Below are 11,624 nucleotides of genomic sequence, written 5' to 3'. Positions count from 1 at the left end.
TTTTTCTCAGGAAAAGTGTACCAAGGCATACATCATCCTATGTACCCGCTGTGATTTTTTTAAGAAGTTACAGTAATATTCCTGATTATGGATAATTTTGAATACTTTGCCAAAAGTCTTGGAGCCAGTTGGTGTTTGTCAATAATCTTGGAGGACACGTGTAGACACCCTCCTTGGCTCCTGCTCACAATTGAAGTAAAAACTATCATTCAACTCTGTGGGGTGGGGGTGAACAGGTGGTGTGATCTCCAAAATTTTTCAAAGCAAGGGCACAAGATCAGAAGGGAATACAATTCCAGGAGAAAAGGGCATAACAACATTATTCACAAGGGTGCACTTCTTTCCTTGAAGGGAACACGTCTGTAGGTAAATATACATATCAAGGCCTTGTTTTGTTGGTGTCCAGTGGGAATACATAATCAGTCATGTGTTGTAGTAGTTTGTCATGTGACGTGGAGGATCGATCATGTGATGCAGCAGTCTGTGTCATGTGATGTAGCAGTCTGTGTGAAGACCCCATGCCCAATATGTTCCACACTGAAACAGAACCAAACCCACACCCCCACCCCCACCCCATGATTAAGAAGCAAACTTCAGAGTCTCCTTGACCCAGCTTGCAGCTATAAGGCACAAAGCCGTGCCTGTGGTTATATACCTGAACCAGGTATATAAGGCGGTGAGCTGGCAGAACCGTTAGCACGCCGGGTGAAATGCGTAGCCGTATTTCGTTTGCCGTTACGTTCTGAGTTCAAATTCCGCCGAGGTCGACTTTGCCTTTCATCCTTTCGGGGTCGATAAAATTAAGTACCAGTTACGCACTGGGGTCGATGTAATCGACTTAATCCGTTTGTCTGTCCTTGTTTGTCCCCTCTATGTTTAGCCCCTTGTGGGTAATAAAGAAACATATATACCTGAACCAATAGATTTGTAGATCACAGCTGAACCATTGGCTCAATCATAGTTGACCTGGGGTTAAACAACAGCATTAACAACAGCAACAACAGCAACAACAACAAAGCATTAAATCTTACAAGGCAGCCACAGCAGTGAATTAACAACTCCTTGTGAGACCCACTTACATGGCCTGAGCCAATACAAACTATTTTGGTCACAGACACACCACAACTGACCACTCAGTCGACTGTCGGCTGTTACCTTATAGACATGGCCAGCTGCAGTACTTCAATCACCAATAGAGACATTCACTTTGTTAAACAATCTGATTTGACACTTTACATGGTCCTTACCTTTAAAAATTCTGGAGGGTTTCTGAAGACACCAACCCCGAGAGGGGTTCCAGTTAGAATTACATCCCCGGGTTTCAAAGTGACAAACCTAACAGAAAACAGAACATTAACAAGAAAATAATTCATCTTATTGACAAAAATATCAAAGTTATTGCTAAATAATAATCATTAAAAAATGATGATGCACTATATAGACAGATATATATATATATATGATATATATATATATATATATATATATATATATATATATATAATATATAATATATAGATATATATATATATATATATATATATATATATATATATGTATGTATGGAGGCGCAATGGGCCAGTGGTTAGGGCAGCGGACTCGCGGTTGTAGGGACGCGGTTTCGATCTCCAGACCGGGCGTTGTGGGTGTTTATTGAGCGGAAACACCTAAAGCTCCACGAGGCTCCGGCAGGGGGTGGTGGCGATCCCTGCTGTACTCTTTCGCCACATCTTTCTCTCTTTCTTCTGTTGGCCTGCTCGCTTAGCCAGCGGGGTGGCGTCATTTGAAGGCTAAAACAATGCGAAGCGCATTGTGACCAATGATGTGTAGCAACATCTGATAGCCTGGTCGGTCACGGTGATATATATATATATATATATAATTATAAACAAGTGGAAAAGAAAAAGGATTTCTGTGCCAATATGCTGAGAATAGACTTTAAATTGTCAATCACCACATTACATTCACCATGAATACACGTCCTGCTGAAATCGAGGAAAGCAAGCTAACAGAATTTTTAATGAAAAAGATTCGTTATCTCTATATTGAATCAATTTCGGGATTAATCCCACGGATTTTCCCCTCTTCAGTAGAGAATACGATAAGAAATACATGAAATACCTACAAATACCCATATAATTGTTTATAATTTTCGCTTTTAAAGGTATTTTAATATGCTGGCCACTTTGATGAAATTTTTTTTGAAAAAATTTTATCCTATATTAGAAGTAAATTTATTACCATTCACTTCGGGACTGGTAACCACTAAAAGTCGTGGTTCGTGACTAGTCACACGTGTGCTGATACTTGCTAAAGGATTTTACATTTACATATAACTGGGGTACTTCTGTGTACTCATGACTCTTGCTTCTGCTTTTTTCCATGGGTGCGTGTAGGTATTGTCAACTGGAGGTGGAGGACAAACACACACACACAAACACGCATTCACACACACACTCACAAATACACACATGCACACATGCACAAACACACACATACAATGGGCTTCTTTCAGTTTCCATCTACCAAATTCACTTACAAGGCTTGGCTTGACCTGGGGCTACAGTAGAAGACACTTTTGCCCAAGGTGCCACACAATGGAATTGACCCCAGGACGATATAGTTAAGAAGCAGGCTTCTTAACCACACAGCCACTGTATAACAGTATGTTATATTTCTAATATTACAAGGGTGGGGGCTACAAGGGTAGGGGCTGCAAGGGTGGGGGCTGCAAGGGTGGGGGTGCAAGGGTGGGTGCTGCAAGGGTGGGTGCTGCAAGGGTGGGGGCTGCAAGGGCGGGGGGCATCACGAGAAGCCTGGTTGGAGGCCAAACATTCCGAATAATTTAGAATAACTGAAAGACTGTTGCAATAATTGTGTAAGTCTGTTTGTTATATATCTCTTTATTGCCCACAGAGACAAACAAAGGGATTAAGTCAACTACATCGATCCCGGTGCATAACTGGTACTTAATTTATCGACCCCGAAAGGATGAAAGGCAAAGTCGACCTCGGCGGAATTTGAACTCAGAACGTAGCGCCAGACGAAATACTGCTGAGCATTTCGCCTGGTGTGCTAACGTTTCTGCAGGCTCGCCACCTGTTAAGTCTGTTTGTTATATTGCTCTAATTCAGTTCTGTTCTGACTTGGTATCGAACTGAGTTTGGTGGCTTTTGCCTTGTTTAGTAAATGTCTTTGTATTTTGTTAATTTGTACAAATAATAGTTCTTCTAATTTGCATACTGCTTTGTTTTGCACGTGGATTTTGGGGTTCCGCTTTAATCAACAGGTATTTTTGAGTATATATATTGCTCACATGAAGGCGGCGAGCTGGCAGAAACGTTAGCACACCGGGCGAAATGCTTAGCGGTATTTCGTCTGCGTTACGTTGTGAGTTCAAATTCCGCCGAGGTCGACTTTGCCTTTCATCCTTTCGGGGTCGATAAATTAAGTACCAGTTACGAACTGGGGTCGATGAAATCGACTTAATACCTATGTCTGTCCTTGTTTGTTACCTCTGTGTTTAGCCCCTTGTGGGTAATAAAGAAATAGGTATTTCGTCTGCGTTACGTTGTGAGTTCAAATTCCGCCGAGGTCGACTTTGCCTTTCATCCTTTCGGGGTCGATAAATTAAGTACCAGTTACGCACTGGGGTCTATGTAATCGACTTAATACCTATGTCTGTCCTTGTTTATCCTCACTGTGTTTAGTCCCTTGTGGGTAGTAAAGATATATATATATATACTGCTCACATATTCACTCCATTATGGGTTAACTGGGTAGAGGCACGTGGCTTAGTGGTTAGGGTGTCAGTATCATGATCGTAAGATCGTGGTTTCGATTCCTGGACCGGGCGACGCGTTGTGTTCTTGAGCAAAACACTTCATTTCACGTTGATCCAATCCACTCAGCTGGCAAAATTGAGTAACGCTGCGATGGACTGGCGTCCCGTCCAAGCCTTGTAAGTGAATTTGGTAGATGGAAACTGAAAGAAGCCCATTGTATGTGTGTGTGCATGTGTGTATTTGTGAGTGTGTGTGTGTGTGTGTGTGAATGCGTGTTTGTGTGTGTGTGTTTGTCCTCCACCCCCAAGTTGACAATACCCATAGAAACCGGAAAACAGGGCCCATGATCCTCGCTAGGCTTTAAAAGGGCGCATCTTTATTTTTTTTAATGGGTTAACTGGCAAACAGGTTGGTTGGCATTCGAAGTTGTTGCATTCCAGTAAATTGATAATTCTGTATTGAAACAGAACTCTGTTGAATAAACTCATAATTAACTGATTCTCCTGTATTTTCTCTTACCCAAAGCCAGGAACTTTCAAGCGCTGCCTCATATAGGCATTCCATTATGTGTACAACATAACAACAATGGAAACTACTCTTAATGATCTCCTCCTCCTCCTCCTCCAGAGCTACGGAAAGCATAGCATTTTAAAAGATAAGATAGGATAAATAAAAGCAAAGTAAAGAAAATAAATTTAGAAATAGCTGAAGAACCTTCCACGGATAATTACAATTTAATAGAAGGAAAATTCTATGAAAAAAAATAAACAGCAATCAAAAGACAATTGCACTGCAAGAAAATATTCCAAGACTAAATACCAACCGAGATATGAAGACAATTAGTTTCTCCACACTGTGTACAAGCATTGAAGTATTACTATTCTGCTTTGGTACTCCATTCACTCGGCATCGAATTCCAAGGTTTCCTATATCTGAAGAACAAAGCAATTCCATATAAAATTATTACATTATCGTTTCTTTCCTTATCCTCTCACTCTCTCTCTCTCTCTCTCTCTCTCTTCTCTCTCTCTCTCTCTTTCTTTCCATATCCTTGTAAATGCATATGCACACACACACACACACATACAAAAGATAAAAGATATATATGCAAATTTGTATGTATATATGTGTGTGGGAACATCCATATACACAAATAGATATATGTGTATGTATGTGTATATATATGTATGTGTATGTATATATATATATATATATATATATATATATATATATATATATATATATGTGTATATATAAAGAGAGAGAGAGAGAGAGAGAGAGTAAGAGAAAGAGAGAGATAAAGTATATATAAATATTTATATGCATATTATAATATATGTATATTATATATACATATATGTAAATTGCACACACATGCATATATAAAAGATATATATTTATGTATGTGTGTATATATATATATGTGTGTGTTTCTGTGTGTATGTATGTATGTGAAAATCCATAAATACATATGGAATTGTGTACATACATACATATATATATATATAATATATATATATATATATGTGTATATATAAAGAGAGAGAGAGAGAGAGAGAGAGTAAGAGAAAGAGAGAGATAAAGTATATATAAATATTTATATGCATATTATAATATATGTATATTATATATACATATATGTAAATTGCACACACATGCATATATAAAAGATATATATTTATGTATGTGTGTATATATATATATATGTGTGTGTTTCTGTGTGTATGTATGTATGTGAAAATCCATAAATACATATGGAATTGTGTACATACATACATATATATATATATATATATTATATATATATATATATACTTGTATATATAAATATATATATGCATATTATAAGATATGTATATTGCACACACACACATACACACACACAAATATGTATACACATCTAACAACTAGGTTAACAAATTTAATGCTCTTCGTTCTCTTTTGACTAATTATTATGAATTGTGGTGGTGGTGGTGGTGGTGGTTGTTGAAGAATCGCAAAATAACTATAGCGGAAAAATGGAGGTATTATTGTTGCTAGTGAAAGTGATACCAAACTTTAATGATAATGATAAGAGCACAATTAATAATAATAATAATAATGATGATGATGATGATGATGATGATGATGATGAGATGATGATGATGATGATAATAATGATAATAATAATAAAAAGAAAAAGAAGAGGAAGAAGAAGAAGAAGAAGAAGAAGAAGAAGAAGAAGAAGAAGAAGAAGAAGAAGAAGAAGAACAACAACAACAACAACAACAACAACATCAATAATTATGGTGATGGTGATGATATTAACACTTAATGAAAATTGGTAAAAGTTGTGACAATATGAAAATGGCAATAACAGCTATAAATGGAAATAGTAATTAACAATGTGGTGAAATATCATTTATAAGTTGTTAAATAGAAATTGTAATGAGATGCAAACACTATGTCATGTCAAAGATATTAGGAAATAATCTAACTAAATGACTCTCACATATGTTTAAACACTAACATTGCTTTTCATTTGTTTATATTCCAGAAGGAGTTTGATGTTGTGCATATGTATCTTTGAAACTGACAGAAGTGTTGATGTAGTTTTGGAGGAGTTTTATCTTCTTTTTTGTAGTTTGTATTTCTTGTGAAACTTATTTGCTGTTTTCTTTTTTCTTTTTTTTTGTAGTTTCCATAAAGCAGGCATGTTCTGTTACAGTGGCATGTCTTTGCAGCTGTGTTGCATGTTCCTTAGGAAGTTACTATTTACTGATTGCATACGTTTTAAGTGCAGATGTAGTTAACTTTTACATTGTTTTTATTTAATAGTTTGTGGTAGTTATGCTCTGTTGGGAAGTGTTTGTTGATTAATACTAAAAATATGAGTGTTGTATTTGTTATATTTAAACTGAAAGGTAGGTTTAGACTGAAAGGTAAGGTGGTGTATCTTTGGAATACAAATACACACACATCATCATCATTATCCTTTTAATGCCCACTTTTCCAAGCTTGCATTGGTTAAAGAGAGTCTAGTGAGGTAGATTTTCTACAGCTGGGTGCCCTTCCTGTTGCAGACCCTCACCTGTTTCTAAGGAAGGTAATAATTCCCCACAACCAGACATGTTCTCACAGATTATCTCACAGAAATGAACAACACTGCTTGTACGACAGTGACACTCATTTACAGCAATCATACATGAACATGAACATAGACACACACTCACAGACACATACATATATATAGTGATCTGTACATGTATGTATGTAAGTATATATGTGTGTGTGTGTGTGTGAGTGTGTGTGTGTGAATGTGTATGTATATATATATATATATATATATATATATATATGTGTGTGTGTGGTGTGTGTGTGTGCATGTGTATATATATGTGCATTTGTATATATATATATATATATATATATGTACATTTGCCATTTAAATATGGCTAACCCTTGCCAATTAAATATGGCTAACCCCTAAGGGTGGATGCTACTGTAGTTTGTAGCACCAGGAGGACACCCTTAGGGGCTACAAACTACAGTAGCATCCACCCTTAGGGGTTAGCCATATTTAAATGGCAAATGTACGTCACGATGTGTTGTAGCTACTGTTTATAACTCGCTCTGAGATTTATTATTGCTTATATATATATATGAATGTATATGTATGTATATATACATGTGTGTATATTATGTATACAATAGGCTTCAGTTTCCGCCTGCGAAAGCCACTCACACGACTTTATCCAGCCCAGAACTATAGCAGAAGTCTTTTGCCCAAAGTGCCATGTGGCAGGACTGAATCTGGAACCTTATGGTTGAGAAGTAATTTTGTCACCATATTGCCACCCCATATTTTTAAATCCTTTAATCTTGAACAAAAAAAAAGAAACCAAGGCAACAAAGCTTCCTACCTATAATCAATCAACCATGATTCATAATCGCTGCATGAAATCCAGTGCCTGGACACTCCCGGATTTTCCCATGGAAAAATTTCCATCAAATGAAAAATTAAAAGACTTTAGCAAAAATAAATAAATAAACATTTATAAACATTTTTAATGTTTTTAACAAAGAAACTCAACAAATAGGCGCAGGAGTGGCTGTGTGGTAAGTAGCTTGCTAACCAACCACATGGTTCCAGGTTCAGTCCCACTACGTTGCATCTTGGGCAAGTGTCTTCTGCTATAGCCCCGGGCCGACCAATGCCTTGTGAGTGGATTTGGTAGACGGAAACTGAAAGAAACCTGTCGTATATATGTATATATATATATGTGTGTGGTGTGTGTGTGTGTGTGTGTGTGTGTGTGTGTGTGTTTGTGTGTCTGTGTTTGTCCCCTAGCATTGCTTGACAACCGATGCTGGTGTGTTTACGTCCCCGTCACTTAGCGGTTCGGCAAAAAAGACCGATAGAATAAGTACTGGGCTTACAAAGAATAAGTCCCGGGGTCGATTTGCTCGACTAAAGGCGGTGCTCCAGCATGGCCGCATTCAAATGACTGAAACAAGTAAAAGAGTAAATAAACAGCGTGTTAATAACACTGTCAACTCTGCCATTAGAAATAAAACAACAGAATGAAATACAGAGCACTCAGATATGGCCCTCACCAACGAAAATAAAACATTAGGCCAGGAAAAAGAAAACCAATGAAGAGACAGAAAAAGAACCCAGTTGATTAATGAACAAAAGGAAAACAGAAAAATATTTAAGAAATACTAAATTTCTAAATCTCTCGTAGAGACATGTACGGTGGTGGGGCGATAGAATGGTTGTATACTGTCAATCTAACACGAACGTGACAGTAGGGGGGTACACCACCACTGTATAGCCCTAGGAAGCATCGACGCCTCCTGATGGCTTTGACACATTTTTCCCTGTGTCCTTATATACATTTACGAAGGGGAGACAAACACCCCCGGCCGCCGGAGCTGCATCTAGGGACACGTATCTGCTACTCTAGGCCGATGAAGGACAATAATCCTGAAACACGTGTCCCTATATGCAGCTCCGGCGGCCGGGGGTGTTTGTCTCCCCTTCGTAAATGTATATAAGGACACAGGGGAAAAATGTGTCAAAGCCATCAGGAGGCGTCGATGCTTCCTAGGGCTATACAGCGGTGGTGTACCCCCCTACTGTCACGTTCGTGTTAGATTGACAGTATACAACCAGAAAAATATTTGAATCTCTTTAACGAAATGACAAAAGAGCGCAACTCATGATAAGACATTGCACAGGAGAAGTCTTACCTAACCATGTAGGAATGGGAATAAAATGAAAGTAGAAGTTTTGGTTGGGATGAAGGATGGTCTTTGGATAACATGTAGCAGTGGTGGTGGGGAGTGGGGAGTGGGTCTCTTGTACATTATTTCCCTGTTGAGTCTCTATCTCCTGCTTTCATCACCTTCATTACCTTCTCGTTAAACACCTGTCTTCTCTCTTATCAGCTCTACCATGACTATGAATAATTCTTTTAATTTTGGTTATCATTATTTTTTTTCTCTGTTTTGTCTTTTACTTGTTTCAGGCATTAGACTGTGGCCATGCTGGAGCAGCAACTTGAAGACTTTTTAGTTGAATGAATCAAAGTCCAGTACTTTTTTTTTCTTAACTTTTTCTGCCTGCAACTTATTCTATTGGTCTCTTTTGCTGAACTGCTCTCTCTCTCTCTCACTCTCTCTCTCTCTCTCTCTCTCTCTCTATCTCTCCCTCACTCTCTCTCTTTCTTCCTCTCTCTCTCTCACTGTCTCTCTCTCTATCTATCTATCTCTCTCTCTATCTCTCTATCTATCTCTCTCTATCTATCTCTCTCTCTCTATCTATCTATCTCTCTCTATCTATCTACCTCTCTCTATATATATATATATCTCTATCTATCTCTTTCTCTATCTATCTATCTATCTATCTCTCTATCTCTCTCTCTCTCTATCTATCTTTCTTTCTCTGGCCAGGTAACCTTGTACCTTCTTTACAACAAGACACCTGTTTCTGTCTCTCTGTCTCACTATAACCTTTCATCATCCAACACAACATCCCTCCTCTCAAAAGAGATTTTTTTTTGTCTCGCAAGTACTTGGTGACCCCATCAGTGCAGGTGCCTCTTTAAAAGCACTCAGTCCACACTGTAAAGTGGTTGGCGTCAGGAAGGGCATCCAGCTGTAAAAATCCTGCCAAAACAGACACAGAAGTCTGGTGCAACTCTCGTAGCCTGGCCAACTCTTGTCAAGCCGTCCCACCCACGGGAGGCGGACATTAAATGATGATGATGATGATGACGATGACGATGACGACGATGACGATGATGACGATGATGACGACGATGATGATGATGATGATGATGATGATGATGATGATGATGATGATGATGATGATGATGATGATGATGATATATGTATGGGGGACGATGTATATTTTTCTCTCTCCATTTTTGTTTTTGTTCTATCTCTGTTTTTCCTCCCTTAATCTCTTCTCTCGAAGAGCATAGGCTAGAAACGTCAAAGAGCTTTCCATTCTTCCCAAGCATCAAACTAGTATATACCTATTTCTTTACTGCCCACAAGGGGTTAAACACAGAGAGGACAAACAAGGACAGACATGGGTATTAAGTCGACTACATCGACCCCAGTGCGTAACTGGTACTTAATTTATCGACCCCGCAAGGATGAAAGGCAAAGTCGACCTGGGCGGAATTTGAACTCGGAACGTAACGGCAGACGAAATGCCTCTAAGCATTTCGCCCGGCGTGCTAACGTTTCTGCCCTGCTTGTTGTACCCTCACCCATCTTTGTCTTTAATTTTTTGTTAATTTGAAGTATACATATATACATACATACATACATACATACATACATACATACATACATGCATGCATGCATGCATGCATGCATACATACATACATACATACATACATACATACATACATACATACATACATACATACATACATACATGCATACATGCATACATACATACAGACAGCCAGACACACACACACACAATTTTCATATTTGGTTATAATACAAACAATTTCATATTACTCTGATGGGCTGCTCTGTACTTTAGTAGAGTACAAATTTATTATTCTTAAAACAAAAATGTTATTGATAGTAACTTCCACGTTTTTGGCCACCTAAGCCATTATGGAACATGCATTCATGCACAAACCCACGTGTGTGTTTGTGTGAGTGTGTCTGTCTGCTGTGTATATGTACATACATGCACAACACGCGCCCACATACATGTGTCTATATATATATATATATATATATATATATATATATATATATATATATATATATATAAATACATACATATATATACATATACATATATATATACATATACATACATATATATATATATATATAATGTATGTATGTATGTATGTATAATCATACACACACACGCATATATATATATCTATATATTTATATATATATGTATATTTATACACACATACATGCGTTTAAAGAGTGAGAGTTAATATGACAATGGAATATGAAAGGAAAAGCGATGTAACCATGAAGAATATGTTACACTTGAATCAAAGGAATTTCCTCAAAGTAACAATGGAATTAATATATGACTACATCACACCTTGAAGATGTCTCTTCTCTTGTGACCCCAGGCCATGAACGAATTTGGTAGCTGGAAACTGTACGAAGCCCATCCTGTGTGTAAGTATGTACGATAGGTTATGTAATTTCAAATGTGTGTGTGTATGTGTGCCTGCTGCATCTGCCTATCCCCGTCCCCCATCGGTGACAATGTTTATGCCCTACATCAACAATGTGTCCGGAAGCTCGGCGATCCCAAACCAGGAATACCTTATTTTTTTAACAGGGATAAGAGT

The 11,624-nt window shown here is 37.8% G+C and overlaps 1 protein-coding gene across 1 annotated transcript in view; it reads right to left on the bottom strand.

Annotated features, from left to right (window-relative positions):
• Positions 1-1,167: 1,167 nt before the first annotated feature.
• Positions 1,168-11,624, bottom strand: part of LOC115223119 (fumarylacetoacetate hydrolase domain-containing protein 2-like) — a 47,640-nt gene continuing 37,183 nt past the window's right edge. The window contains 3 exon segments of the mRNA XM_029793531.2: positions 1,168-1,247; positions 1,250-1,335; positions 4,609-4,717. Of these exon segments, the coding sequence (XP_029649391.1) occupies positions 1,183-1,247; positions 1,250-1,335; positions 4,609-4,717 (260 nt within the window). The 3' untranslated portion in view covers positions 1,168-1,182.

Source organism: Octopus sinensis, linkage group LG22 (genome assembly GCF_006345805.1).
Source record: "Octopus sinensis linkage group LG22, ASM634580v1, whole genome shotgun sequence".
Lineage (NCBI taxonomy): Eukaryota > Metazoa > Mollusca > Cephalopoda > Octopoda > Octopodidae > Octopus > Octopus sinensis.
The sequence above is the reverse complement of the archived record's forward strand: the minus strand, read 5'-3'. Positions and strand labels throughout refer to the sequence as shown.